The sequence below is a fragment of the Amphimedon queenslandica genome, unplaced genomic scaffold, assembly GCF_000090795.2.
Source record: "Amphimedon queenslandica unplaced genomic scaffold, v1.1 AMPQUscaffold_13329, whole genome shotgun sequence".
Lineage (NCBI taxonomy): Eukaryota > Metazoa > Porifera > Demospongiae > Haplosclerida > Niphatidae > Amphimedon > Amphimedon queenslandica.
The window spans coordinates 41,649-68,209 of record NW_003546435.1 but is presented as its reverse complement, the minus strand read 5'-3'; the positions used below and the strand labels follow the sequence as shown (position 1 = coordinate 68,209).

Genomic DNA, 26,561 nt, shown 5'->3' with positions numbered 1-26,561 from the left:
AAGCCACGAAGGCCTCTTGTTCCTCGTTTCCCCATGTAGCTACACTGTATCTTGCCATCCAAATCATGAGTGTGGGTAGATACCGTAATGCAATAATTACTTGCAGAACTTAGCACCCTATAGGGACTATATGACCACCATTTATCTCAAGCAAGTTCTATCATAGCCATTCACTATCCCCTTTCCAGTTGCTATTACGATATGAGTGTTTACAACTGAAGCTGCTTATCTCCCAACAATAAAGGCCTTCCTCTTTTTCTTGATACTGAGTTACTCACTTCCATGAGAGGATCATTTCCATTCCTGCATGTACATGTATACTTTCTGGATGCTAACTCCTTTTTGTCTTGGTTCATCCAAGTACGGATGGTACATTCTTTCAATTATCTGTTAGAGAAGTCTCCTTTATTATGATGCTTGACTGTGTTAGTCACCCCCATCTCAGCAGCTCTCTGGGAAATCCTCACCTTCTCTTCTTCTGAATACACATTGTACTCTTTCTGTTTCCTTTTTGTTGGTCTTTTAAGTTCTAAGTTCACTTCTTCATTGTCAAGGCGATAGATTTAGGAAGCACAAAGGCACTCAACGCACCTTGAGGACTGGGCAAGAAGATTTCTCAATTTCTCACAGTAAAGTTTATGAAGAGGTTGGATCTTTTCGTAGTAAGGCAAATGCAGCTGCAAATTGATATCCAATCTCTTGTGACTTAGAGTATTCAGTAATATCCAACTCTCTTGTCTGTAAGTTCAACGTGAGGCATAAATACACATTGTACTCTTCCCGTTTCCTTTTGTTGGTCTTTTAAGTTCTGAGTTTACTTCTTCATTGGCCAAGGCAATAGATTTAGGAGGCACAAAGGCACTCAGCGCACCTTGAGGACTGGGCAAGAAGATGCCTCTTCTTTTCTTGGTTCAGCAGAGTGAACAGATGCTCTTTTGAAATAATGAAGAATCGCCATCAATTATAATTCACATTTGCAACAATACTGTAATAAGTTCTAATTGTACGTACACTCACATGCTAAGAATTACCCCTCTGTGCCCTCAAATTTCCATGTATAGGGTAGCTCACCACCCCGACGACCACCAACTATTATTAGAGTAACCATCTACTCTACTTCTCCCCCTAAGCTCTATAACTCATTGAGTGGATGTGACGTACATGTTCCTTTTCAAGTTCTGCCATCTGAGCCACTGATCCTGTCAAAAGCAGTGGGTTCTCTCTGGAACTGAGAGCAGGTTGTGATCTGTCTGACATTAAGAAGAGCCTGTAGCCTTTTTTCTATTACTATTATCAGCAATAATAGCTTTTTTTTTAATTTTAATCACAATTTGTGAAAACGAATGTGTACACATTCTTGGCCCCGGCTCGGCCCTAGAATTTACATAATTTTAATGCCTCATTGGTCATCAAAACATCACAGTGAATTATTCATGAGTGGTTCATATTTTTGCTCACTTATTTTTACCTGAAGTAGTGAAAAATATTTTAAAAGGGTTTGATTGGAGGAAGAGAAAAGTTGAAGCTCTTTTGCCCATGTACATGTTAATGGTATAAATGAGTCAGAGGCCAATTAATTAATTGTTTACTGGCCATTGCCAAACAATGACTTTGTTTTTATTATCCTTTCTATTTTATTGCTATAGGCTTCATCATCATTACAGACTGGTGAAAAAGAGACAAGCAATCCAAGGCACAATGTAATTGAATGATACCCTGTTTGATTATACATGTACCATTATAGCTAGAAATTTGGAGTGTTAAAATTTGGCAAATTGACTTTAAAAGCTGTTCGGAGGTTAAAATTTTGGCAAAATTTTAACTCTGTGCATGCTTCTATGGACCCCTATTAAATTGGAGACGAAAATTTGGCAAATAAACCTCTATTTGCCAAATTCACCAAAATTTTACTCCACCAAATTTTCTAGCTATACAGTAGTTGCTTTGTGTGTGATTATGTGTTGTCCTGTAAAGTTTTAGCAGCTTTCTATTAATACAGTACATTTATAATTGGGTATTTAACTGTTGTACCTAAATGTCTAGCATAGTCTGCAAATCCATTAGGTACCTTCCACTGAGTTTGTCACAGAATATACCTGCAATTACAAACTCCACCTTTAACATTGTTTCATACAATTGAGAGTATTTTTTTTAATAAGATCGTATAGTTATAATATTATAACAAGTAAATTGATTGGAGTAATCAGCAACATTTTAGTTATCACAATAAATTTAGCTGGTTTTATTTTTATAATTTTTACATAGGCACCTCGTAATATGCCATCTAGTCGTAATCAAGGCACTAGTGGAGGACGAAATAGACACAGGGATTCACGGAAAAGCAGCAGTAACACCACACGTAACCCAAAGCAGTTTCCTAAACAAGTCAATAGCACTAATACAGCATCGTCAACTCCAGCCCCTACTTCTACAAATGATGAGAGCAGAGATGATGACAAGGTAGTGGTGTGACTGTAATTTAGTTGTTGTTACAATGAATTATAGGACGAGCTTAAATCTGAGAGAAAAAGCTATGCACAGATGGCAGGAAAGAAAATGAAGCCAAGTACTAGCAGTAGTAGTACAAGTGAAAGTGTACCTTTATTAAATGTACCATCAAGCCCGCCACCAGTTTCTCCTAATGATGCTAGTAGTGAATCTGATTCATCATCTCCTGTCTCTCCTCTTCCTGTCCAAACTACTTCCTCCTAAAATTTGTTCCCTCTTTGTATTTCTTTTTACTTTTTTCTTTAAGTTTATAACATTGTATCATAGAGATCTTCTTGACTATTTATTAGTTTTAAATTATATTCTAGCTTTGGAGTGAATTATGCATGAACTTTATTGTGATCACAATATTTCTGTTAAAATAATTATACATCAACTCTCAGTGTGTATGGTTGTGTGTGTTGAAGTTGAATTATATTTATTATTGTTCTTTCTTTGGTGTTAAATCATCAACCGTTCCCTTAATATTCTGTCCACGTTTATATCCAATGATGCCACCACCAACAGCACCAGCTGTGCCCCCTGCTACAGCAACTACAGTACCCACTTTAGCTCCAGCTAACAAACCAACTGGACCACCCATTACTCCTCCAACAATCCCTCCCACTAGTGCTCCTCCTACTGGTAACATCATTGCCTTGATTCTTGCCATCTACACAAAGGGTTCATTCCATATACATGTAAAATATTCACAAGAATGATTATTCACCTTACCTTTTGAATTGTAATCATTGATCCATGAACATAATCTTCAGCTTCATTTACTTGTACTTCCAGTCTGTCAACTATCTCGTGTTGATCCTAAAATGTTATAGATTACAATCACTTGTAAGCTGATGTAGATTTAATCATACTTTGACGTGCTCAAGCAGTGTAGTACTCAGTTCTTGTAATTCTTCCAATTCTCTGTTAAGTTCGGTCCAAACTTCACTTGTAACCTCAGCCGTTCCACCTTTACATAAAGCAACATAGTCTTGCTCTTGTACAGTATCATCTAAAAGGAATAATCATTTTATTATTAGTGACCAGTAGCATACCAATCATGACTACGCTTGGATCCAAATGCTTAAAAGCCATGATACTCTCTATTATTCTTTCCTGAGTTGGTTTGATAGCTAATTCCAGATCAGAGTGATCCTCTTCCGTAATTTGTCCTTTAACATCATCCAACTCTTGAATATGAGTTCGTAATTGCTAAAAATAACAAAGGTAAGGTGAACATGTACAAATAAAGTCAGAAGATCTCAGAAACTATGAGTAGTTGGAATTGATTTTATATTATTTACAACTAATACTTATACCAATCAGATACCTACGTGTATACCAATGCCACTATATACATCTACTTGTATGTACATAAATCAGTATGTGATAGAATGATTAGAAACTAAAAGTAGAACTGTAATGGAATAATGCCATGGAATGCATGGCCACCATTGTGCTACATTGTATGTAACTGCTGCACCTGTGTGGCAGTCACACACACACACACACACAGTCACACATACTGTATTTCCTTAAATAAAAGCCCGGGCATCTATTTCCTAAAATGGTATTTGGACCTCAAAAAATATATAAAAAATTTAAAAAACTTAGGCCCAGAACGGGGTTCGAACCCGTAACCTCACGCTTTAACCTTCTGCAACTTCAGGCATTATCCACTATACTACTCATTCATTCCTGGGCTGGTGCTGCATATTTATAGTTAAATTGTATTGCTACCCCGGCGTTTATTCAAATGCAGCTTTTATTTAAGGATTTATGGTACATCAATTCAATACCAAATTTCAATATATGTATCACATATAGTAGTGGTCCCGATGCTACAATACAGATACATACACAAGTACTAATACCAATGGAACCCTGGTAAGTTCTTAACCTCTTTAATTTTTCATATTGTGTGACAGTATAATCTAACTATATGTCAGTGTAGTAACATTGGCAAAAAGCTATTAATTTTAGAGGGGGATTTTGGAGAATCAAGTGTTTTGATAGGAAATACATGTAAAATTAAGCCACCCTTGTGAACTTTTGTGCAAGTGCTCACTGGAACACAAAATCACCAGAATTAATTAAAACACACCAATAATCAAAAATTTAGCAATTTGTCAAAAATTGTAACACTCCAAAAAATTGTTACAAGCTTGCGGTATTACATGTAAGTGAATCTTTCAATACATTTTAAAGGCATTTGAAGCCTAACATACACAACATTCAACAATGTTACTTTCAAGATTTGTCCAGCCTTTAATCATATGCTTTGATGTCGTCAAGCAACATAATGCCTTGAATAGGAAACCTTTCTATTCCTTTCAACAAGGTTGAAAGAAAGATCAAAGGCTGGCAACATGCTACCTGTAGTGTATGTTGGGCTTAATATTTGTAATTAACAAGCCAAGATAGGTAAAAAAAAGTGCTAGAGTAGTAGAAGGTGATAAAAGAAAGACAAAGCCAATTTATAACCATTTCACAAAATAATATTAACTTGTCCAGCACTTAAATGGGTCAATTACAGCATCACTGACATCATTCAAATACAGTGCAGAAAGCATCATCAATTTCATGATGGTGAAAAATTTATTAGACACACAATCAAGCTCCCAATAGACAAAGACTTGTGATATTCACCCAGGCATGATAAATCATAAGATGAAAATAATTCAGAAATTTTCTTTTTCAGAAGCAAAAAAATGCCATACAGCTCAAAACTTTCACGGGTAAAACTTTCGCGAATGAGTAAAAAGAGATATACCGCATAGCAGGAAATTTTTGTGGCCCAAAATTTTTGTCGATTTCACGTTTTTTTCAAAGTTCACAAAAATAAAATGCCCTAAAATCAATTTAATACAGTTCAAGATGGCCAAAAAGTAGAAAACCACAAAAATTAAAGCCACGAAATTGATTTTTTGATGGATCCACCAAATTTTGGGTCACGAAAATTTCTCGCTACATGGGTATTCACAATTAAAACTTTCACAAATGACCCAGGTCCATTGTATAGAGAGTGTGGGGTGGCTAGTAGCTCTATACTAGAAGATTCAGAGAGCTCCCATAGCATCAGGCAAATGAAAAGCATGACTGCAAGAATGTTTTGGTCTTCTTTCTTTGAGGTACAGCTAATAGAGGCCATTTTAAGACAGCCTTGTGCAACCAGAACATTCCTTAGCCTACAGTCATTAGATCGCAGTCCACCCAAATGAATATAGGTTGGGGAATGGTCTGGCTATGTGAGACCAATTTTAAGACACATGTGCTCACTTAATTAAGGCAAGCCCATGCCTACTTGTTCACAACCTTTAACTTTTTGCAATAAAAAACTTTTGTGTTTGAGCCCTAAACTGCGAAATTTGCTGAAGTTTTCAACCTTGAGAGTTTTAAGCTATACAGTAAGGCTAGTCACCTCGTCAAAGCGAAGGGACTACTAAGGCCAGTACGGATGACTTCTATATTTAACACACTACTCCTAAAATTCAGTGTTTTGAGTTAGTAATGACATGTATAACTGAGCTAAATATTTCACTTCCAGATTAAACTAGCCAACTAAAAGTAACAACAATTACAATTCATCTTTATCAGAATAAGTAATCGGTGTAATCCTCACTTGCAATGGAGTAAGTTAACTAAGCTTTTAGCCTTATACATGTATTACCTTGTACATTTCAACAAGCCAAATTGTTGCCCTAGTTTCCCATACACCTGTAGCTAGAAATTATTGTGGGACTTATATCATAATTTTGTACCAAATTTAATGTATGTGGAGCTGGTGTAGGCATGAGCTGTTGATACACCCTATTAACTATAATAACAAAAAGCCAATTTAAATTCTAGCAATTATTTCCAGCTTCATGGTGATTGGCTGACAAATATGTACACTACCATTTGTGCCAATTTGCTCCAGAAATATACAATAAGAATAATTCTGATGAAAACTGGTCATTTGGCACAATAATTATGTTAATTGGAGCAGAGTAAAATTTGTTAGCAAATCCCCACTTGTACCATTATATTCTAGTTCTACTCGACTAATGCCATAATTATTTGCAAAATAAAATCCTAACTCAAACATCATCCTGCCCATATAATATTGTGTAATTACTAGAGAGTATACATCTATTTCCACAGAGTTTCTCATTATGTACTTACTCTTATAGTCTTTGAAACATTCCTCTTTTCTCTTTTGAGTGATTCCCATTCTTCTTCCTCTTGGTATTGCTGAATGTTTCGGCCATGTTGCTGTAATTGATTTAAACAGGTAGGTACAATCACGCCAGTCAACTGCTCAACACGATCTCCAAGTACTCTCAATTTTACTCTTTCCTCCAAATCCACCATTACGGTGCAATGGTGTTTCCCTCTCTAGTGTTTACTTGATAGCTCTAATTAACGCCCAACGGAAGCTTTGTGTATTGTGTAAAGAATTAGAATTATTGTCTGGTGTAGTGGTGTAACAATTGATTTTCATTGAAAAATGGTAAGAGTCATATACCTTTATGTTCATTTTTCATCTCTTATAATAGGCTGTTGGTGGTAAATCTGTAGGAAGCAAGTCACCTCGTGCTGGGGCTCGAAAGTGAGAGAAACATAGCAGTAACAATAGTAATTTTAGTTTTTAATCTGTTAGACGTGTCAGTGCTCCATCAAGTGGAGTAAGAGCTAGACAGCCTACTGCAGGGGGTGCTGGGTCTATGTTCAAATTTTACAGTGGGGACGACTCACCGGGCATTCAAATGTAAGTAAAATTAATTACTCAAGTGGCAGATAGTGATATTTGTTTGTGTAGTGGTCCTGTTCCAGTATTAGTGATGAGTCTCCTATTCATTGCCGTTGTGTTTCTGCTACACATTTGGGGCAAGTATACAAGATCTTAACAGACCAATGTACATAACTTCATATAGGGCTAATATTAATTTTTGAAACTAAAATAAAACTATGATTAAAAAAAATAAAGCCTAACTACTTCTTTGTACATTGTACTGCTGATAAATGTAACTGTAGCTAGGATTTGCTAAAACAACTGCTCTATAGTTCATGAAGAAGTATGTATGTGTACACATTTCCATTGACCTTCTTTCTTCTCCCAAATGCATGTTTCTTTACATTCGCTTGATCCAGCACGGCCAGTTCTAAGAATAATGATTATTATAGTATTGAATGACAACATCTTACTCACTTGTCTACATGTTGACTAAGGCGGACATAGCAAATATAGGCAGCATTGTCACCCAAGAATTGAACATGTGGTTCAATCATTGTGATGTTCTCTGCTGGGTAAGGAGGAACTACAAAAATATGAAAGTGAGGCTTATCATTCTAAAATACCAATTAATACCATTAGCAAAGAAAAAATTGTGATGCTCAACTCCAGTCAAAAGACGACAACCACCAGTTGACAGGAAACTAAGAACTTGACTATCACACAACTTTCTACAATAATAACATAAAAATACATGTAACGATTACACAATGATACTTACTGATAAGCTTCATAGTCACGACAACGGATAGCCATTAGCAAAGCTTGCTGCGCTTTCATAACTTCGTCTGTTGTCTCATCTTCAGCAACTGGAATTTCCTATTATAATAAGTATTATTAATAAGCATTATTTTTTTGTAGCTAATGAAGCTATTGCTAGCAACATACTGGTACAGTCGAAGATACAACATCAGACTGGGGCTTGACTTCTGGTTCCTTTTTTTTCAAAGCTAAAAGTAATTATTGTACTTATCAAATTACATGTAACTAAATACACATACCAAAAGTAGCAGCATTATGCGTGCGAACTGCAATTAAAGAAGTCAAAAATGCTCCTTTAAGTTTCCTTCGTGCGTTAAACCTCTTCAGACCAGCAATAGTTGCCTGACGATGAATATTAGAAGCAACTTCAGTTCGTTTCTAAAAATTATGAACAATATAATAGTAACAACTTAGCTATACATACACATATCCAAGGATTTCTAAGCGCTTCTTCAGCTTTAATTCTTTTCTTTGGATTTGCATTCAACATGAGTGAAATCAATTCCTATCTCACAATAAATAGAAGTCAAAACTCATTGCAACATTACTTTAACTTCCTTTGTAACAGAATCCCATTCTGGAGAAGGAAACTGTATTTATAAAAATAGAATCAATATATATTGTAAATGCTATCATAACTAACTGAGTAACGACCCATCTTAATTTGTGCATACAGCCTCTTTTGGTCCTCATCCCAAAAAGGAGGGTACCCAACTAATAATATATATAAGATAACACCACAAGCCCAAACATCAACAGCTTTTCCATAAGCCTCTCTCTTTATAACCTCTGGTGAAAGATATCCTGGGGTACCAGCAAATCCTAAAAATAAATAAAATCAAATGCATACTAGTGTTAAATGCTAACCATGCCATTCAACTTGATCAGGAGTTTCCAGTTGCACAGCTAAACCAAAATCTGCTAACTTTACGGCAGCATTCTTGGCTCTACTTGCCAATAGTAGGTTTTCAGGCTAACAAAAGTGTAAAAATTGTTATAACAACTTAACATTGTTCTTTAGTACTTTCAGATCCCGGTGCATAATACCCATTCTGTGACAATAGGCAATTCCATCTAAAATTTGCTGTACACAATGACTATAAGAATATGGAGTGATATGTTACACCTACATGTATGCGTCATAATGATACCTGGCATCACTCTCACTATAATATTCTCTGGCCACTATTTCATCAAACAATTCCCCTCCAGTAATTCTAATGAATGAAGTTGATTAGATTGTTGTTTGTATATAACTCACAGTTCAAAGACAAGATAATGAGTGAAAGATTCAGAAATAACATCATGTAGCAAAACTATAAAATTAATGCATTTGCATTTTTGTTTAGGATTACAACTAACCTATATTGGGGTGCTGCAATTGACGACAGATTTTTTCTTCTTTCTGTAACTTTGAAATATCTAAATTAATTAAAGGTACACAAACAGGTACATGTCATAGTGTACAACCAAAAATGTCACAACTCATCATCAGTTGACATTCCTCACTTAAACAAAATAATGCTTACAAACAAGTCACAAATGACTATACACAATAAATATAGTGAAGAAACTAGAAAGTTTTTGGATCTCACTCAAATCTCACACCAACAAAAAGTAAAAATCTGAGTATGAGTACCGGGGTACTAAAGATTCGGGATTAAAATTTGTCAAGCGTTGATTAAACAATCTGCTGTCTTTGTCTCTATGAGTTTTAAGGGTTATCTAGTTCTACAACCTACCTCGACCTGTTAATCTTTTCTTGTTGATTATTTTCGCTGCATACTCAATTTTATCCTCTCTTCCAATGCACTTTTTAACAATACTAAATGCACCTCTAGATTGATTGTTAAAAAGATGTCAATGTTCTATTAGCAATACTTACTTTCCCAAATCTTCTTTCAGGTCGTACAATTCTGAGAAGATCTTTTCCTTGCCAGGGCTGGACGACATCGTCAATGAAAGGCAACTCAACGCTATTAAAATCGTTCGTGGCAAATTTCACCAAACCACTCCCATAAAAGCAATTTTAATCCACATTTTTTATTAAAACAAAAAATTGTTTTGTTAGTAGTATCTATCACTAATAATTAGCAAAGACGTTGACTTTGTCACTACTTAGAACGAGCACGCATCTTTCTCCTCTTTCTTTTAAGCCTACAAAAAGTAAGAGAGTCAAATTATAATAGCTTATCAAGCAACATACCTTCGCATCCTCTTCTTCTTCCACTACATAAAATAAGAATTATGAGAAGGATTCACTTTAAACCAAATACCTTATCTCTCATTTCGATGGGAAAACCTCTGCTTTTCTACACTCAAGACAATTAATGGAATATCACAATGTGTTCTTCGAGTGTGTCAGGTGGTTCTTGTGCTGAGCATGCGTACTAGATCAAGCTATCCGTAGTTTAGATGTCCGTCCATTCCCGTATATTGTCCCGTGATTTTTTGTTTGTTCCTCTTTCTCGTTTATCAAACAGTGAGGACTTTTGGTTACCTGTTATCTCGCCTGTTACACCTTTCACGGGCTTTTAAATCTTCAGAAGTAAGGTATGTTCCTTTGTCAGTAAATTTATGTTTCCAGTTGATGGTTTTAATATCGCTATTTGTCATTATGAGCAACGGGCGTGGCACAACTCATTTCATAGACGCACTCGACTGTGAATGCCACTTTGGGCCCTTTAGTTTATGGTTGGTATTCTTTATGGTTGGCTTAAACCTTTTCTGAACGCCAGCTTTTAACTTTTCCTTTTACTATTGTGTGACATCAGCATTTTGTTTATCAACAGTACTTTAGAGAGATGGCAGCAAGACCTGGAGCTGTTCAACGTCCAAATGGTATTCCAAGAGAAAAGATATGTCAGTTCAAGCTTGTACTATTAGGTATGTTTATGTTTTAAATTTTGTCTTTTAAATTTTACGCTGTCACTGTGTTCATGCTACATCAGGAGAATCTGCTGTTGGTAAATCCAGTTTAGTATTAAGATTTGTAAAAGGACAGTTTCATGAGTATCAAGAGAGTACTATTGGAGGTAATCGTTTTGTAATTTTGCTTTGCATCACTTGTCTTTTTGTGTAGCTGCTTTTTTAACTCAGACGGTAAATCTTGATGACACGACTGTTAAATTTGAAATCTGGGACACTGCTGGTCAGGAAAGATATCACAGTTTAGCTCCCATGTACTATCGGGGAGCTCAGGCTGCTATTGTCGTCTATGATATTACCAATCAAGTGAGCTAGACGACTGATGTATCTTCCTGTTAATGTTCTTTTATTGTAGGACACATTTGCAAGGGCAAAGAATTGGGTAAAGGAGTTACAACGTCAAGCAAGTCCTAATATAGTTATTGCTTTAGCAGGCAATAAGGCAGATCTGGCTAGTAAACGGATGGTGGAATATGATGTAAGTATGTCCAGTTTTTCAGCAACAAGGTAATCCATTTGTTTAGGATGCTCAAGCATATGCTGAGGAGAATAGTTTGCTTTTTATGGAAACTTCCGCAAAAACTGCAATGAACGTCAATGAAATCTTTTTAGCGATTGGTATAATATGAATCACTTCTTATTCTCTCTTTACTATTTGTATACCTTTATAGCCAAGAAACTGCCAAAGACAGATCCTGGACAACAACGTGTTGGTTCACAATCAGGTGGTCGGGGTCGTGTGGTGGACATTGAGAAGGATACGAACAGTGGTGGCGGAGGAGGCTGCTGCTCAAAGTCTTAATGTGTTTCTACTGTTCTGTGCTTGCATATACCACTCTGTGTTAATGTTTCTGATGTTATAATCTTAGGAAAGCGCTATGGCAATATTATTAAACTAATTATTTTGTGAGTGTCATAATGTAATTGTCTGTTCAACCAGCACTAATTGTAGTATATTTCAAGATTATTTAAAATGCTGTTTTTGTACTATGTCTTTGTATTATAAAAGTCATCGTCTCTATGGTAACATAAGTATTGCGCATGCGCATAACATCATCGCGGGCTGGGATCAAATTTCAGTAGTCCAACCCCTCGATTCTCAGTACATCACACCCCCTAACATGTCTTCTTTGAGGAGCAGACAGAGTTTAAAGTTTGAGTCCACTCAACCTAGACGTTCTGGAAGACTCAAAGAAGAGAGGGTACTAGTAGAAAAGAATGTCATTCCCTTGCCGGAAAAATCATCTCAGAAGAAACTTGACTTTCCTGCTAGAAAGAGAAGGCAGGCGAGTTCTGTGACACATAAAAGTGCCAGTCCAACCAAGAAAGACAAAAATGGTAATTTGTATTGCTTTCTTTATGCATAGTACATACTCAAGATAATGATTAATATGCTAAGTGAGCTAAACAGCATGCTTCATGAACTGACAAAAATTATGATGCAGTACATAGCATTTGCAGCAACTTTTAAAATCCATTAAAAATCTAATTTTGATTTGAATCAGCTCAAACTTTATACACAACATAATTGCATCTACATGTATGTTTTAAAACATTATAAAACAGAGAATTCTCTTCCAGTCATTTTTTGATAAAATTTGGCCAAAATCCATGTAGCACAGGCAATTGGCCCAATTTTTTAAGCATTGTTAAAATCCATGAAAATCCAAGCTTCATCGGAATTAACTCAAATTTTAAATATAACATAAGGACATGTACACATTATTATTTTTTGATGAATTCTCTCCTAGCCATCTTTTCTAAATTTGGCCTGCCTGACTTTTGAGCAACTTTAGAAATTCACAGAAATTTTTTGATTGTAATTAGCTCAAAATTTGTACACAGCTTCATGTATACTGTATGCATCAGAAAAAGTAATAAAAATGGAGATTTATCTCTCAGTCGTTTTTGACATAGCAAATTAAAAATTCATAATAAGTCCAGTTATTAGAATCAGCTCAAACTTTTGACATAGCATGTACACATACGTGTACATGTATATCAGAATAATTATAAAGATACTGATTTCCCTTGTTGTCATTTTTGATGAAATTCTGTCAAAGACTGTGAACTTAGTACACAGTTTTTTGCCCAATTTTGAGCAACATCAAAAATTCATAAAAATTTAATTTTGATTGGAATCAGCTTAAATTTTTTAAACTACCTAAAAATATGTATAATGTGAAGAATTCTCTCTTTGTGATTTTTTGTGGAAATATTTGGCCCATTTTTTGTGAAACTTGACAATCCACTGACATGTAAGCCTGAGGATTTTATTCCCAGATAAAAAAGATTAATTGAATAATAGGGTAATTATTGTAAAATTGTGCAGTAGCCAGTAGGTGTGGCCGAATGCTTAGTAAATCTTGTCTCACACCTTGTGCTTTACAAGGCTTAATTGAAGTGCCCTTATTATGTTACAGCATAATGAACATTGAATGAGGCAAATTTGTATAGTCATTTTGTTTATTTTAAAAATACTTTGGAATAATAATAATAGGAATAATAGGCAAATATATTGGGAATAATGGGAAAGAATGATGGGGACATTTTGGAAATAATATCCTCAGCTCTACTGACATGAGGATTGTCAGGGGATTGTATGTCAAATTGTCAGTCCACTGACACAAGGTGTTCTTTGGGAAACCCTGATGACTAAGTTATGTACATGTATGTATTGTGTACAAGGTTTGTCCCTTAAATTAAGCATTTCCATTTATTCAGTAATTTCAATGTGTTTATATGAAACAATTTTTCATTAATAACGTTCTTTGTATAGATACTGTGTTGGAGAAGGCTAAATCTGCCTTTCACAGTAGTTTACCATCTCATCTTATGTGTCGAGATGAAGAAATCGATCATATGCAACTATTTTTACACAAACACATGGAGTCCAATAGTCCTGGAGCTATGTATGTATCTGGCCCCCCAGGCACGGGTAAAACAGCTACTCTGATGTATCTGTTGGATCAAATAAAGGTACACAATTCTCATTTGCATAATAATAGCAATTTAACTTTGTGAGAATACAATCCGAATTTCATATCAATCATTGGGCGAAGCCCACTAGTTCGAGTAGAGTATGTTTGTCTGTCTGTTTGTTTGTACACGTACGTCACCCCTATTTATCCATATGAAAATTTTCCTATTTTAATAACCTAATCTTAATCTTCTTTGAAAACGGGCGTGGTTACAGTGAAATAAAATGGCGCCAGCTATCAATTCTTCATTGTTCTTCATGTTCTTGACCTTATAAGTTACAAGTCACTCACTTGAGTCAGCAAGAATGCAAGAGAAGTCTCTACTACTTTCCAAATACAGCAAGGAAGATTAAGAAGGCAGATATGCCACAGTTGTGAGCTTGTAAAGCCTCCACAACTACTGACATAACCTATGACTGCAGTTACTGTCTCTGGCTTCCAACACAACTTTTTTGCTGCAGAATGTGATAAACTGATAAAGAAAATTTGTATTTCCAAGCATGATAACTTCATTACAAACTTACAAACTACTGTATTTACTCATGTACATGTACAATAATGTAGCTCTATACCATATAACCTTTAAAATATAGCGTGGCTAGGGGGCTGAGCCCCTTAATGTTTTACATTTGTCTAGTATTATACTTATACATGTACATCTGTCTTGATTTTAGGACAATGGAAGTGATACCATCATTTTAAACTGTATGACCTTGACCACTCCTCAAAGTATTTTTAACAAAATAGCCTCTGAGCTAGGTCTAAAGAAGGGCTCAGAAAAGGTTATTATAGAACACATCACATCATCCGAGAATATGATGTAAGTGTAATGTGCTGTAAAGATATTTTGTGTACTTGCCCTCAGTTTGCTAGCTTTAGATGAGATTGATCAACTGGATAGTCGTGGACAAGAAATATTATATAAACTCTTTGAGTGGCCGAGTCTTCCAAACTCATGCCTTATCTTAATTGGCAAGAATTTCATTACATTAACAGTATGATATTTTTTACTTTAAATTAGGAATAGCAAATTCTTTGGACTTAACTGACAGATTATTGCCACGTTTGAAAGCTCACCCACACAGTAAGTCAATTATCTTTTTTACACTATAATCTTGTCTTTAGCTACACCAGACCTACTAATCTTCCCTCCATACACAAAAGATGAAATCATGCTCATTTTGGAAGATCGCTTAAGCCCCGAGACTTCTTCAATGATAGATAGCATGGCACTACAATTTTGTGCTAGGAAAGTTGCAGCCGCACATGGTGATGCAAGAAAAGCACTTGATATTTGTCGCCGAGCTGTTGAATTGTTTGAGTCTCAGATGAAATCCGAGGAAAGTAGTGAAAAGAATAAAGTGAACATCAGCCATGTTTCTTTAATTATTGAGGAAGTGTATGGTGGAACAGTGAAGAGGGCTGATGTTGCAGGGAGTATACCATTGCAACAAAAATTGATAGCTTGTTCCCTTTTACTTGCAACAAGAGGAAAGTCAAGCAAGGACGTCCCTCTTGGAAAAGTAAGTAGTTCATTTCAATTTTAAGGCTATCATCAGACTCATTGTATTATGTAGCTCTATAGTACTTATGTGAAAGTTTGTAAGAAACAAGAGCTTCGTTTTGAAAGTCAAAGTGAATTTGTTTCTTTAGTGAACATGCTTGAGGCACAAAGTATAGTGACAATTAAACGAGGAAAGGAGGTATTACTTCATAAAGTCAGTTTACATTATGAAGAGTCAGAACTTGCACACATATTAAAGGATCAGGCACTGTTATCAGCAGTATTAGATAAAGGATTTTAAACATTTTTATCTGTGATTAGATTGATCACTATTAACACTATTATAACTCAGTCAATATAATATTAAACATGGACATACATATTATTATTATTATTATTATTATTATTATTCAGCATTAATTATGTTCATTCTGATACATATCCAAAGCAACATAGCAGCTCTCGCTCACAATACGTTCAGGGTCTTCACAATACTCTGTCAATACTTGAAGACATTCTTTAGTTGCAATTGAGCCCAAAGCTTCTGCGCATTCATGACGAACCATAGGACACTGGGATGTATCCTCCAGAACTTGTTTCAGTGCTTCTATAGCTGCTGGGTCTTGCATTTGACCCAATACATAAGCTATCTCGTGTTTAAAGAGAGCACTTTCATCTTTAAATCCAGTGGTCAATGCTTTAATTGCATCAACTCCACCTTTGTTCCTCAAAGCAAAGAGAGCACGGTACCTCAAGAACAGAGACAATGACCTGTTATTTAATTGTTCCTCCCATTCTTTAACAGAGCCATTATTAGTAGGTGGAGCTGGATCAACCGACAGGTACGGATTGTTGTCACGAAACCTCCCACAATCTTTGTCACTTAGCCACTGTAAACGCTCTACTGCTAGTGCACAAGTCTCTGCAACTGCTGGGGAGTCATCATTCAGATACTTACTCAGAAACGGGATAGCCGATGCATCACCTATAGCACCCAAAGCTTCCCCAGCTTCATGACGTACCATTGGCTCTTCATTAACGTTTGATAGAACTCTCTTTAGCACAGGTAAGGCAGTGGAGTCCTGCATTTGGCCAAGACAATAAGCACATTCGTGTTTCAAAAGAGCAGATGATTCTTCCAGTAAACACTGTGAAATAGCCCTGATAGCTGCGTCTCCTCCTTGTGTTCTCAAGGTAAATAACGCCCGAAATCTCTCAGCAAGTGTTTTCCCTGTGTTGTTCAGAATTTCTTCGTTGGCCATGTTGTCACTTGTGTCAGTAGTGCTTTCTAATTAATGCCCACTGAATCAAGATGGCCACTTTGGAGTTGGTTATGGATGTGTCAGATCACACAACTATTTTTGTGAGTAGATCTATCTAATTTTTTGTATTTTTTAATTGTTGTTTTAGAATTCTGTCAATTATTTACTGCAGCAGCATTGTGTATCTGATGCTCTCTTTTTAGCTGAGATGTTACATTCAGAAAGTAAGTGAGGGGTGGTCCTGGCTGTATTAACAATAGTTAATTGTGGTTTAGTATGGATTGGTTGGTTATAAGATGTACCGTCCACTTACTACTTTTACAATGGAATATTTTATTGTACAAAAATTTATAATAAATAATGAGAGATTAATGATTTGACAACTTAATTTATGAATGGAGGACTTTAGTGGTGGATCTATGAGAAAGTGGGAGGGTAATACCCAGCATTAATTTTTGCAAAACTTACAAGAATATTTCACGAAATGTATGTAAAAAATATGCCATTGTATTTCATGGGAGAATTATTGAGTATAGCATGTAATAGTTTTAGCCTGTCCATAAAATAATAAGAAATAATCTACATGTACAATGTGTAATAATTTGTATAATAATGGGAGATCCCTAACCTTTTATTGAATAAGGCTGAAGAGTTCCATAATGATACTATGTGCGTTGTACACTGTACCTATACTGTACTGCATGTAGAGTTATACATTGTTTACGTAAAAAAACTCTCCATTTAAATAACTTGTTGATACATTATGCATGTACTTACATGTATGCTATGTAGCAAGTTTGAACTGATATACGAATTTTTAAAGTTGCTCTAAAATTCGGCCAAAGACCCTATACTTAGTATAGGGAGTTGGCCAAATTTTGTCAACAATGACTAGGAGAGAATTTTTCATTTTTATAATTTTTCTGATACATAATGTATACATGTTCTGACGTTATGTGGCAAGTTTGAGATCCAAATTGAATTTTTTACAAATTTTTAGAGTTGCTTCAAAATTTAATTAAGCACCCTGTACTGGAATTTGGCCAAATTTTGTCAAAAATGACTAGTTGACTAATTTGCGAAATTAAAATCTGCAAATTGGAATTTTAGCAGATTTCTTGAAATATACTTCCCTCGAAAAAAACCACTTATATGGTAATTCCCATTAACATTGGAATTTTCAAAGTTTATCCAAAAGCAATCAATGAATGTTGCATTCATCTGGTGCCTTTAGAATTTGACATGGATGCTTAAGCGAAATTAGCACACTGCAAAATATTTAATTAAATGTATCTATTAATTTTTCTGTCTATTATTATGTTAAATTGTGATTTACAATAATTTTTATTAATTTTTGCTATTGTTTTTGTTTCAGAAAAGACTTCTGATAGTGCCTATACTTTAGCTGTTTGTTTATATCGATTGGGAAGATTGAAACAAGCCCAGTATCTTCTTTCTAATTATTTAAGTGACTCTCAGTGTGTTCTTCTTTATGCAAGATGTTGTTTAGAATTAAAAGAGTAAGTAAAAATTAGAGTTAAATTGCTTTACCATTTTGTTATGATTATGGATGCACTTAAATTATGTGTCTAATGCAACTAATTGTTTATACATGTGTATGTATGCCAAATGTCAAATTAGATTTCTCACTATAATTACATATAGTACACAATTAAAAGATATTCTTGATGCTTTGTATTTCTGTACATGTAGATACCAGGATGGATTATTACGACTTAGAGGTTTATTGTGCATTGCAGAGAGCAATGAAAATTTTATTGTAGATAAATTTAATAATGAAGCTGGAGTAGCATTTTTACTTTTAGGAGATTTAAACAGGTTAGTATCATATACAACCACATGTACATCATCGCAGTATCTTTATTGTAGAAAATTGCATTTGACCGAGGAAGCTTGTGAAGCATACAAGCAAGCATTAAACTACAACCCTTTCCTCTGGTCTGCCTTTGAGAGCCTGTGTCAACTGCAGAGAGGTGTTATAGCAACAGATGTTTTTGATAGCAATCAAGTTCCAAGCTTTCTACACCAGCGACAGCATTACAAGCAACCTGATAATCAAATGTTAGTCCCTGATCGACCTCTCGATAACTTATCAGGGAAACCTGCTATTCAAGTGACTACTCCCTCTGATGCTGGAGGCTATGTAACACCTGAGTTGTATGATAATTCAGCTCTTGGTAAGGCTATTGCTTCATCTACCCCCGCTTTGCAGTGCCTGGCTACTACACTTCATTTTGACTCTGAGAAGGTCCCTGCTGGACAGGTATCACCCAGAGCACTCAACTTTACTCCTTCAACAAATCAACCTACTTCTGATTATTGTCTGTCCCTTTCTCATAATACCCCTCATACTAAACTAGCAACTAAACAAGTAAGTCCTATCAACTGTATTATTATTCATTTCATTTCTATTTATAGGCTAGTAGCCAGGAAATAGAAGCTGATGCGCATTTATTACCTGTCGCAAATACGACCGAGTCTCCAGTTGATGTTAATTACGAGTTACCTACATTACAAGTACTTATATTTGATACACATACAATGATAGCATTTACTTTTTTACAGGAAATTCCTTCTCATCAGGTACGTAGAAGTGCAAGGCTTTGTGGAATTGGAAAGTCGCCCAGCAGTTTAGCATTCTCAAGACATCGTCCTGAAATTATTCCATCTCCATTAACTGTATGTGTTTTATTATTGTATTTTTTCTTGTAGTGTAATGGATTCTGTATGGCTATTTTTTAAGATGCAAAATTTCATTGATTTTTGATGATTTGCAAAATAAAGGAATTTTACCAGATTGTATGTAGCGAAATTAGCTTTCTAAATATCATCCTCCATATGAATTTTTTAATACTGTGTGAAAATGATGTTGGCAACCAAGATACACTTTAACATTTTTTTGTGTTAAATTTTATTTGACATCAACCGACTGAGATTGGCAAGATGCACAATGCACCTATTGGTGAAATACAATGCACCATCATAGTTTATCAATGTTTGTTTTTGTTGTTAATAAATCATACATCGGTAGCTATTTTATTTGTTTGATTGTCTAGGTCACTTTTATTGTTTTATATTACCCAATTTTGTGTAAAATTAATGACTTCATTCTTATGTGATGCTGTAACAATTTTGAAATTTTTCCATAAAACATTTTTCAATAATTAATAATGAGCACACCATTAATATTGACTGTTTAATTCCAATCTCAATTTGTAATTGCCAAAATAAAAACTTTTACCCTAATTTAAATTATTTATTGGGTGATTTGTTTGAACAAGTATATTTTATCGCTGATGTTCATATTGTTTGAAATAACTGATTTAATTATTTTAGCCACTTATTTATGTAGGTTGCTCGAACCAAATCCAGGGCAAAGGCTCCAACTGGCAAAATTCAAAATCCTTCTGTTATTGGCAAAAAGGTTCATAAAATGTTATAATTATCAGTATTACTTTAGTTTGAGATTTGTTTTTATTTTCCTGCTTGTATAAAGTTACTGTAGTTCATGCATTAGTTATGTAACAAAAAATGTAATAAAACTTTGTAACTGTATGGTCTTTAGCTAACACATTGGACTGAATACATGTACATGTACAACGTATGTGTAAAAATTATGGACATTGATAATAAATTTGAAAATTCAGTAACAGTTGTAAGCACTTTGACAACTACATGTACTGATATGTACATGTACATGTAAACGTTTTTAAATGTGTTTTCATGCTCTTAGTTCAATGCTATTGGAATCAACCATTGATCAAAACATGACATTTTGTTTTGTTTAGCAGAGAGCTATTAGTACTAACTTGACAAGAAATGTTTTGAAAAGATCTCATATATCATCATATGGTGTTGATGAGAATAAACCCCAGTCTGAAGAAGTGAAAGAAGATGATGAAAAAATGGAAGATAACATCATACCTGAAGAAGTTGCACCATTTTCATGCAGTAAGCAATTGTTCATGATGTCTCAATTAATATCATTTCTTGTTATTATTAGAAAAAATTTTGCTTTTATTGCAAAGTCTAGGATCTGCTTACTCGTGTTTAGTAAATTACAAGGCACAGGAAGCTATCAATCTATTCCAACAGTTGCCATTGTCTCATCGTAGCTCACCTAGGGTTTTAATTTATTTAGGACAAGCAATGATGCTTAAAGAGAATTTCATAAAAGTAAGAGGTCAAATTACTTTATCTTAGACTTTTTTCTCGTACATGTAGGCTGCACAATACTTCAGTGATGCCCGCTGTCAGAATCCACACCGTCATGAAGGCATGGACTTGTATGGATCAGCTTTGTGGCATCTTCAAAAAGAAAATGAACTTGTCCTGTTGGCTGAAGAAATGGAAGAATCTAACAAAATTTGCCCTCAAGTATGCAATACATAGACATGTGTACATGTATTTCGTTATTTAAAATTTTTAATTGTATTTAGACATTTTGTGTATTGTCTTCACTCATGGAGTACTACAGAGATCATGATGCTGCCATTCGTTACCTTGAGAGAGCTATCCAGCTAGACCCTTGTATACCATATTCATACACACTATTAGGGCTGGAATATACACTGGTGAAGGACTATGACAAAGCACTTACTTCCTTCCAAGCAGCTACTAACATTGATCCTTGTCACTATAATGCCTGGTACTGCTCTATTACTTATCTACTAGCAATTACATCTATTATGGTGTTTGGTTTTTTTAGGTATGGTTTATCACACTTATATTTCCAGCAAGAGAAATGGGTATTAGCTGAAGTCAATATTAAAAGAGCATTGTCACTTAATGCTTGTAGTTCCATGGCTTATACACAGTTGGCAATGATACAGCAGAAGCAAGGTCATCACAGTACTGCTTTATGTACTATTGAAAAGGCTGTAAAGTGCAACAGTTCCAACTACTTGCCCAAATATCATAGAGCACTAATACTAGAATCTTTAGAGCAATATGATGTGAGTTGTTATTTTTTGTTAATGTGTATTAATAACTTAACAGGAATCTTTGAAACAGCTTAATGAGTTATACACATTTCTGTCAAAGGAGCCATCTTTCTATAAATCTTTGAGCAGGGTAAGGAAGTGATTGATATTTGATACTGTTTATTGTGAATACTGTTATGTTGAACTCAATGGCATTTAGTGTTATTCATAGCATTTCTTTTTCACACTGTTATGATAGGTTCTGCTAAAGTTAGGACGACCACAAGACTCTGTCCTTCACATGGCATGGGCAATGGATTACTCACACAGTAGTAGTGGAATGATAGCTGGGGTAGCTTTAGTAAAGCCTCATTCTCAGCATTTTATGTTATTAGATGATATTGAGGGAATTTCAGACCAGGATTTTATTCCTCATGCGGAAGATAGCATACTGTCTGACAATTGATTTTAACTATTATTTTGAAAATAAATGTACAAAAGTGTAAAATGCATTATGGTACAATAATAATAATAATTGTAATTGAGATGTTATCAATCATAATTATCTAACTTATTAATTAGTGTGTGTGTACATGTACATCATGTAATCAGCCGAATGAATAATAATTGTTATGCTTTGTCAGAAGAGCTGTGTCTTCGCATGTGAAGAGTAAGGTGGTCAGACCTGGCAAATGTACGATCGCACACCTTACATGAGAACGGTTTAATGCCTGTATGCTTGCGATAATGACGAGTCAGCTCATCAGAACGAGCAAACCTCCAGCTGCATCCTTCCCAGTCACATTTGTAAGGCTTCTCTCCTGTGTGAGATCTTAGATGAGCCTTGAGATGAGAGGTCTTGCTATACAACTTGTCACATCCTTCATGTGGACATTCGTGAAATTTTTTGCCTTCTTTGGAACGACGACGTGATGGAGCTCCTCCTGTTGTAGATCCCTTATTTTTCTGAGCTGACTTGTTTGTGTGTTCATAATGAAATGCTCCTCCGCCAGGGATTGGTGATGTTACTGGTTGTGAAGCTCCCATGTCTTGAGCGAGTTTTACTATCTGCACCAAGGAAGACAAGCTGCCTCCACTTGCATAAGCTTCTCCAATGTCACCATGAACTGAAGAAGCATGTGGAGAAGATGTAGCAGAGGAGTGGTGAGATGGAGAAGAGTAGTAGGTGTGATGGACTTCCTCAGCTCCAATAGGAGGGGGGCAAACGGTTTCTAACAGATTAGCATCATTTATTTTCATCAACCCTTCTGATGGCAGTTCAAGGAGAGATGCTAAACTGATAGGTTCCTCCTCGTTTAGCTGCAAAAAAGACATTTGTTTATTAGTGTTGCAGCTCCACCTATCATGCATAACTTACAGTTCCTCTGAACTCGCTTTGGTCATCAGCTCCTCCATAATACACTCCTGTATCGTGAATTGCTTGCACCTCTGAAAATATACTTTGTGGGGGATACAAGGTCTGTGCTGACACAATGGAGCCACTCATATCTGCAAAAGCATTGATCTGAGCAAGCCGGCAGTTGCTGCGAGGCTAGTTTGCTTATAACCTTCTAAGGAAATCTGATATATTTAGTTACAGCGTTACTATAAATATTTCTACCACACACACTGTGTGCATTATGATTTCTGTTAAAGAGTAATAAATAATGTTAATTTCGCAGTTGTTTTCGCTAACAACATAATCGATGGCGATCGAAAGATCGAAGAGGCGTGACTTGTAGAAATGATGGGTGTGGTTTTACTGGTTTGGGCGTGGTTTAATGGAGAAAGAGGAAGTTGGTTGGTGTCTAAAGGATTGGATTTGTGACAAAGATGATGTCTTATTTAACGATAGTGTACTCCAACAAATAGATTGTACTCACCTTTCCTGTTACATGAATTACAGTATTTCAATCAAAAATCCAGGACCAGGTCTAGTACTCCGGTCACTTCATAAAAATGACTACGACAAGGGCTATATGACATTACTTGGACAATTAACCAGAACTGGTGATGTTACGAAGGAACGATTTGAAGCACAGTTTGACGCAATGAAGCAATGTCCTGGCATACACTACATTATGGTCATTGAAGATGTGAGCAATGCAATAATTGTAGGGTCTGGTACTTTAGTTGTAGAGAGGAAGTTCACTCACAATACTGCTTTACGTGGTAGAGTGGAAGATATAGTAGTTCATTCAAACTACAGAGGACGGCATTTGGGAAATTTAATAGTTGAAACTGCAACTGTACTGAGTCAAAAACTAGGGTGTTACAAGACTAGTCTTGACTGTCTACCATCATTGAAACCATTTTATGAAAAATTTGAGTTTGAGAACACATCAGTCATTTTTATGTCTAAAAGATTTTATGATTAATTAACCAGAATTTAAAGTTAAACACTGTAAAAATTTGATGGGTGGTATCAGTTTTAAAGTGGAATTCGGTCACACAGTTCTACATGTAGTACATTATCTAAAATTCCTTCCACAGCAAATAAAGTGTGGGACTCAAATCCTGAGGTTTTGAATTCGAAATCACCACACCTAGACCTATCTAATTATTATTCATAGTGATAAAAATGGCTACATAAAATGAATGCAAGCATGATAGATAGCCTGCAAGCAGAGATCTGTCAACAGAGACTATTCTGCGCATGCGTATCTCAGAAAGTCGCCGATAGCCTCGTGGCCCCTCGTGGAGTTGACACTGTCATAGGTATATAATGGCTTCTGTAAGTACTCAAAAACTTTTTAAACGAAACTCTCTTAGCCTTTTCTAGATATAAGCGAAGGAGCAAATAAGAGGCTTTCTGTTGAAAGAATTTATCAAAAGAAAACACAACTGGAACATATACTATTATAGGTATGATACTATTGAGGCCAGATTCGTATGTTGGTTCAGTGGAAGATGCAACAGACCTCTTGTGGGTCTATGATGATGAAAGGAAGGCAATTGTGCAGCGTCAGATTACATATGTTCCTGGTCTGTACAAGATATTTGATGAAATATTAGGTGAGTACATGTATATACATGCTCATTTATATTTATTGATTTTTTGTGTGTGCCACTGTGGATTGCTTATGACCCATGTAGGGGTATGGGTAGTTCAATCAAACACACTTCTTGGTTGCATTATTTTTATCAAGTTATGAGCCAAACCTACTTAATTTAAATGTTTAAGTAGCCTGGATTAATAACATGAATTTATTTTGGGCCTATAAATTGGTAATTAATGAAATTTGTACCAGATGTTTAATATTGGCTAGCTTTGATTTTTAAGCTTTGCAAGGCCCCTCCCATTAGTTTCATTTTTTTTCCTGTCACATGTTCACATGAGTGCTTTATTAATGCATAACTGGTAGTTTTGGGATTAAAATTTTGGCGAGTTTTTTTTATTTTTGCTGATTGGTGAATTTAAATTTGGCAAATGTGTAGCCAGTGCCACATGCTGCTTTAATTTTGGTAACTGGCTGTCAAAAAGCCAAAAGCTCCTTTCAAAATTACTAGCTATATGTACTACTTGACTTGTACATGTATATTGTATTTCATTTGGCATGCACAGCAGTTTATAGTTATAATAATAATACCATATAGTGCTTTAATTTTGAGGAGCTAAACTTTAGCTATTTTTGCGGGTTAGCATGAAACCACGAAATTAAAGATCCGCTAAAATTTCAATTGCCATTAAAGGCGTGGCACTAACATTGCGAATCCGCAAAAGTTATTTTTTATATGCAATCTTTTCATAATTTAAAATTCTTTTCCAAAATTTTAATGTGCCTCCTCATTGTTTACATTTACCGAGTAGCGAGAAATTTTCATAACCAAATACATGTACATAATTTAAAGTCTGACAGCTCCTATTGTTCAAGGAAAAATATTCTCTGACATGAGCTTTTGAAAATGCTCTTTTTGCTTCCTGCGATGTTACTTCCTGTCGGTAGGCATGGCTGAAACTGACATCATTTTGGGCAGACTGGTGATTAATCCATTTCTGCTTTGGGGGAAATGATAACCTTTATTCCCATGCCTTGTAATGTAGTAGCACTAATTTAATGATCATTAGCTCTCATTGTTCTAAGCATGGAGCTGCAAGAAAAAGACTCAACATAACAAAAGATTCACCTTATCACTTACCTGTGGTATCATGACATTATCTTGCAGTTGCATGCTCAGAATAATGAGAGCTAATGATCTCAATCATTTAATTAGTGGTACTACATCACAAGGCATGAGGATAAAGGATTACTTTCCCCTATGCAGCAATGGAGTAATCACCAGTCTGCCACAAAGGATATCACGTCCAGCCGCACCCACCTACTGGAAGTAACATGGCAGGAAGTAAAAGGATATTTTCAGAAACTCTTATCTCAGTGAATAAATTTTTTGAACAATGGTAATTGTCACACTTAAGTTCAGGAAATCATATGAAGCTGATAAAATAAATACCTCAAAAAACTGTTTTAGTTACCCTTTAAGTAGTGGAGAACAAAAGTGTGTATTCATGATACTGTAGGTCAGGATATGTATTTTAGCTGCAATTATTCTTGATTTTTCCCACGACCAGCATCTACCATACCAACTACATGTAAATGCTATATGTTGATTGAAAACGTTACGGTTACCCATGGTCTCTTTTGAGCTGTTTTAACCAGTACTTTTTAGAACTAATTTCTTGCCGTATCTTGGAACCCTCCACCAGTCCACCCATTTTAGTTGATGTTTATTGAATTGGGTGTGGTTTATAATCACCAGCAGGTGGACCAACAATGATTTCCAGCAAAGAGCTCTGTCGTAGAGGTCCATACAAGGAGTAGACAGATAATGAAAGAGTCACAAAACTCGCAATATTTGTGAATTGCTCTACTAAAGCTGCTAAAAGAATATACGTGTACATTTTGGTACATGTATATG

The 26,561-nt window shown here is 35.4% G+C and overlaps 10 protein-coding genes and 1 pseudogene across 11 annotated transcripts in view; 7 read left to right on the top strand and 4 right to left on the bottom strand.

Moving 5' to 3' along the window:
* LOC100633517 (la-related protein 4-like) overlaps positions 1 to 2,973 on the top strand; it is a 16,863-nt gene extending 13,890 nt beyond the window's left edge. Inside the window, exons 16-18 of the mRNA XM_019998277.1 lie at positions 1,647 to 1,700; positions 2,266 to 2,460; positions 2,506 to 2,973. Coding sequence (XP_019853836.1) covers positions 1,647 to 1,700; positions 2,266 to 2,460; positions 2,506 to 2,712 — 456 coding nt within the window. The 3' untranslated portion in view covers positions 2,713 to 2,973. The remainder of the gene's footprint in view (positions 1 to 1,646; positions 1,701 to 2,265; positions 2,461 to 2,505) is intronic.
* Positions 2,841 to 6,889, bottom strand: LOC100632249 (syntaxin-17-like). The gene is made up of 5 exons (XM_003387659.3): positions 6,655 to 6,889; positions 3,546 to 3,702; positions 3,363 to 3,502; positions 3,223 to 3,309; positions 2,841 to 3,160 (listed from the first exon to the last, which is right to left on the bottom strand). The coding sequence occupies exons 1-5, from the start codon at positions 6,841 to 6,843 to the stop codon at positions 2,930 to 2,932; spliced, it is 804 nt and encodes a 267-aa protein (XP_003387707.1). The 5' UTR covers positions 6,844 to 6,889; the 3' UTR covers positions 2,841 to 2,929.
* A 4-nt stretch (positions 6,890 to 6,893) lies between these two features.
* Positions 6,894 to 7,544, top strand: LOC100631872 (protein transport protein Sec61 subunit beta-like). Its single transcript, XM_003387656.3, has 4 exons — positions 6,894 to 6,982; positions 7,029 to 7,081; positions 7,133 to 7,240; positions 7,292 to 7,544. Exons 1-4 carry the CDS (start codon positions 6,980 to 6,982, stop codon positions 7,377 to 7,379), a joined length of 252 nt encoding a protein of 83 aa, XP_003387704.1. The 5' UTR covers positions 6,894 to 6,979; the 3' UTR covers positions 7,380 to 7,544.
* LOC100633391 (calcium/calmodulin-dependent protein kinase type II alpha chain) lies at positions 7,367 to 10,395 on the bottom strand. Its single transcript, XM_003387667.3, has 18 exons — positions 10,303 to 10,395; positions 10,233 to 10,255; positions 9,912 to 10,183; positions 9,769 to 9,863; positions 9,389 to 9,448; positions 9,288 to 9,342; positions 9,178 to 9,243; positions 9,051 to 9,123; positions 8,894 to 8,999; positions 8,670 to 8,848; positions 8,575 to 8,616; positions 8,451 to 8,531; positions 8,266 to 8,404; positions 8,153 to 8,214; positions 7,986 to 8,083; positions 7,841 to 7,935; positions 7,682 to 7,790; positions 7,367 to 7,634 (listed from the first exon to the last, which is right to left on the bottom strand). The coding sequence occupies exons 3-18, from the start codon at positions 9,977 to 9,979 to the stop codon at positions 7,538 to 7,540; spliced, it is 1,425 nt and encodes a 474-aa protein (XP_003387715.1). The 5' UTR covers positions 9,980 to 10,183; positions 10,233 to 10,255; positions 10,303 to 10,395; the 3' UTR covers positions 7,367 to 7,537.
* A 69-nt stretch (positions 10,396 to 10,464) lies between these two features.
* LOC100631746 (ras-related protein Rab-5C-like) lies at positions 10,465 to 11,981 on the top strand. The gene is made up of 7 exons (XM_003387655.3): positions 10,465 to 10,579; positions 10,819 to 10,912; positions 10,978 to 11,061; positions 11,109 to 11,260; positions 11,310 to 11,432; positions 11,479 to 11,572; positions 11,626 to 11,981. The coding sequence occupies exons 2-7, from the start codon at positions 10,831 to 10,833 to the stop codon at positions 11,754 to 11,756; spliced, it is 666 nt and encodes a 221-aa protein (XP_003387703.1). The 5' UTR covers positions 10,465 to 10,579; positions 10,819 to 10,830; the 3' UTR covers positions 11,757 to 11,981.
* A 59-nt stretch (positions 11,982 to 12,040) lies between these two features.
* On the top strand, positions 12,041 to 15,911 carry LOC100633262 (cell division control protein 6 homolog). The gene is made up of 7 exons (XM_003387666.3): positions 12,041 to 12,292; positions 13,734 to 13,933; positions 14,610 to 14,755; positions 14,801 to 14,907; positions 14,957 to 15,019; positions 15,061 to 15,458; positions 15,513 to 15,911. The coding sequence occupies exons 1-7, from the start codon at positions 12,076 to 12,078 to the stop codon at positions 15,738 to 15,740; spliced, it is 1,359 nt and encodes a 452-aa protein (XP_003387714.1). The 5' UTR covers positions 12,041 to 12,075; the 3' UTR covers positions 15,741 to 15,911.
* LOC100633136 (deoxyhypusine hydroxylase-like) lies at positions 15,744 to 16,727 on the bottom strand. Its single transcript, XM_011406582.2, has one exon. The coding sequence runs from the start codon at positions 16,699 to 16,701 to the stop codon at positions 15,856 to 15,858; it is 846 nt and encodes a 281-aa protein (XP_011404884.1). The 5' UTR covers positions 16,702 to 16,727; the 3' UTR covers positions 15,744 to 15,855.
* On the top strand, positions 16,727 to 22,222 carry LOC105313290 (cell division cycle protein 27 homolog). 2 transcript variants are annotated; one of them, XM_011406585.2, is made up of 15 exons: positions 16,727 to 16,802; positions 16,850 to 16,925; positions 18,077 to 18,221; positions 18,415 to 18,540; positions 18,592 to 19,093; positions 19,141 to 19,239; positions 19,288 to 19,401; positions 20,075 to 20,146; positions 20,514 to 20,673; positions 20,726 to 20,898; positions 20,947 to 21,099; positions 21,162 to 21,370; positions 21,431 to 21,677; positions 21,721 to 21,795; positions 21,904 to 22,222. In XM_011406585.2, exons 1-15 carry the CDS (start codon positions 16,752 to 16,754, stop codon positions 22,108 to 22,110), a joined length of 2,409 nt encoding a protein of 802 aa, XP_011404887.1. In that variant the 5' UTR covers positions 16,727 to 16,751; the 3' UTR covers positions 22,111 to 22,222. The 2 variants fall into 2 exon arrangements, with proteins under 2 accessions (XP_011404887.1, XP_019853835.1); XM_019998276.1 differs by having other exon boundaries at positions 20,511 to 20,673.
* LOC105313288 (Krueppel-like factor 6) lies at positions 22,107 to 23,207 on the bottom strand. The gene is made up of 2 exons (XM_011406584.2): positions 23,023 to 23,207; positions 22,107 to 22,964 (listed from the first exon to the last, which is right to left on the bottom strand). The coding sequence occupies exons 1-2, from the start codon at positions 23,149 to 23,151 to the stop codon at positions 22,275 to 22,277; spliced, it is 819 nt and encodes a 272-aa protein (XP_011404886.1). The 5' UTR covers positions 23,152 to 23,207; the 3' UTR covers positions 22,107 to 22,274.
* Positions 23,208 to 23,381: 174 nt separating this feature from the next.
* On the top strand, positions 23,382 to 24,049 carry LOC100632123 (glucosamine 6-phosphate N-acetyltransferase-like). The gene has a single exon (XM_003387658.3). It carries the CDS (start codon positions 23,426 to 23,428, stop codon positions 24,020 to 24,022), a length of 597 nt encoding a protein of 198 aa, XP_003387706.1. The 5' UTR covers positions 23,382 to 23,425; the 3' UTR covers positions 24,023 to 24,049.
* A 320-nt stretch (positions 24,050 to 24,369) lies between these two features.
* Positions 24,370 to 26,561, top strand: part of LOC100633008 (DNA topoisomerase 2-beta-like) — a 9,429-nt pseudogene continuing 7,237 nt past the window's right edge.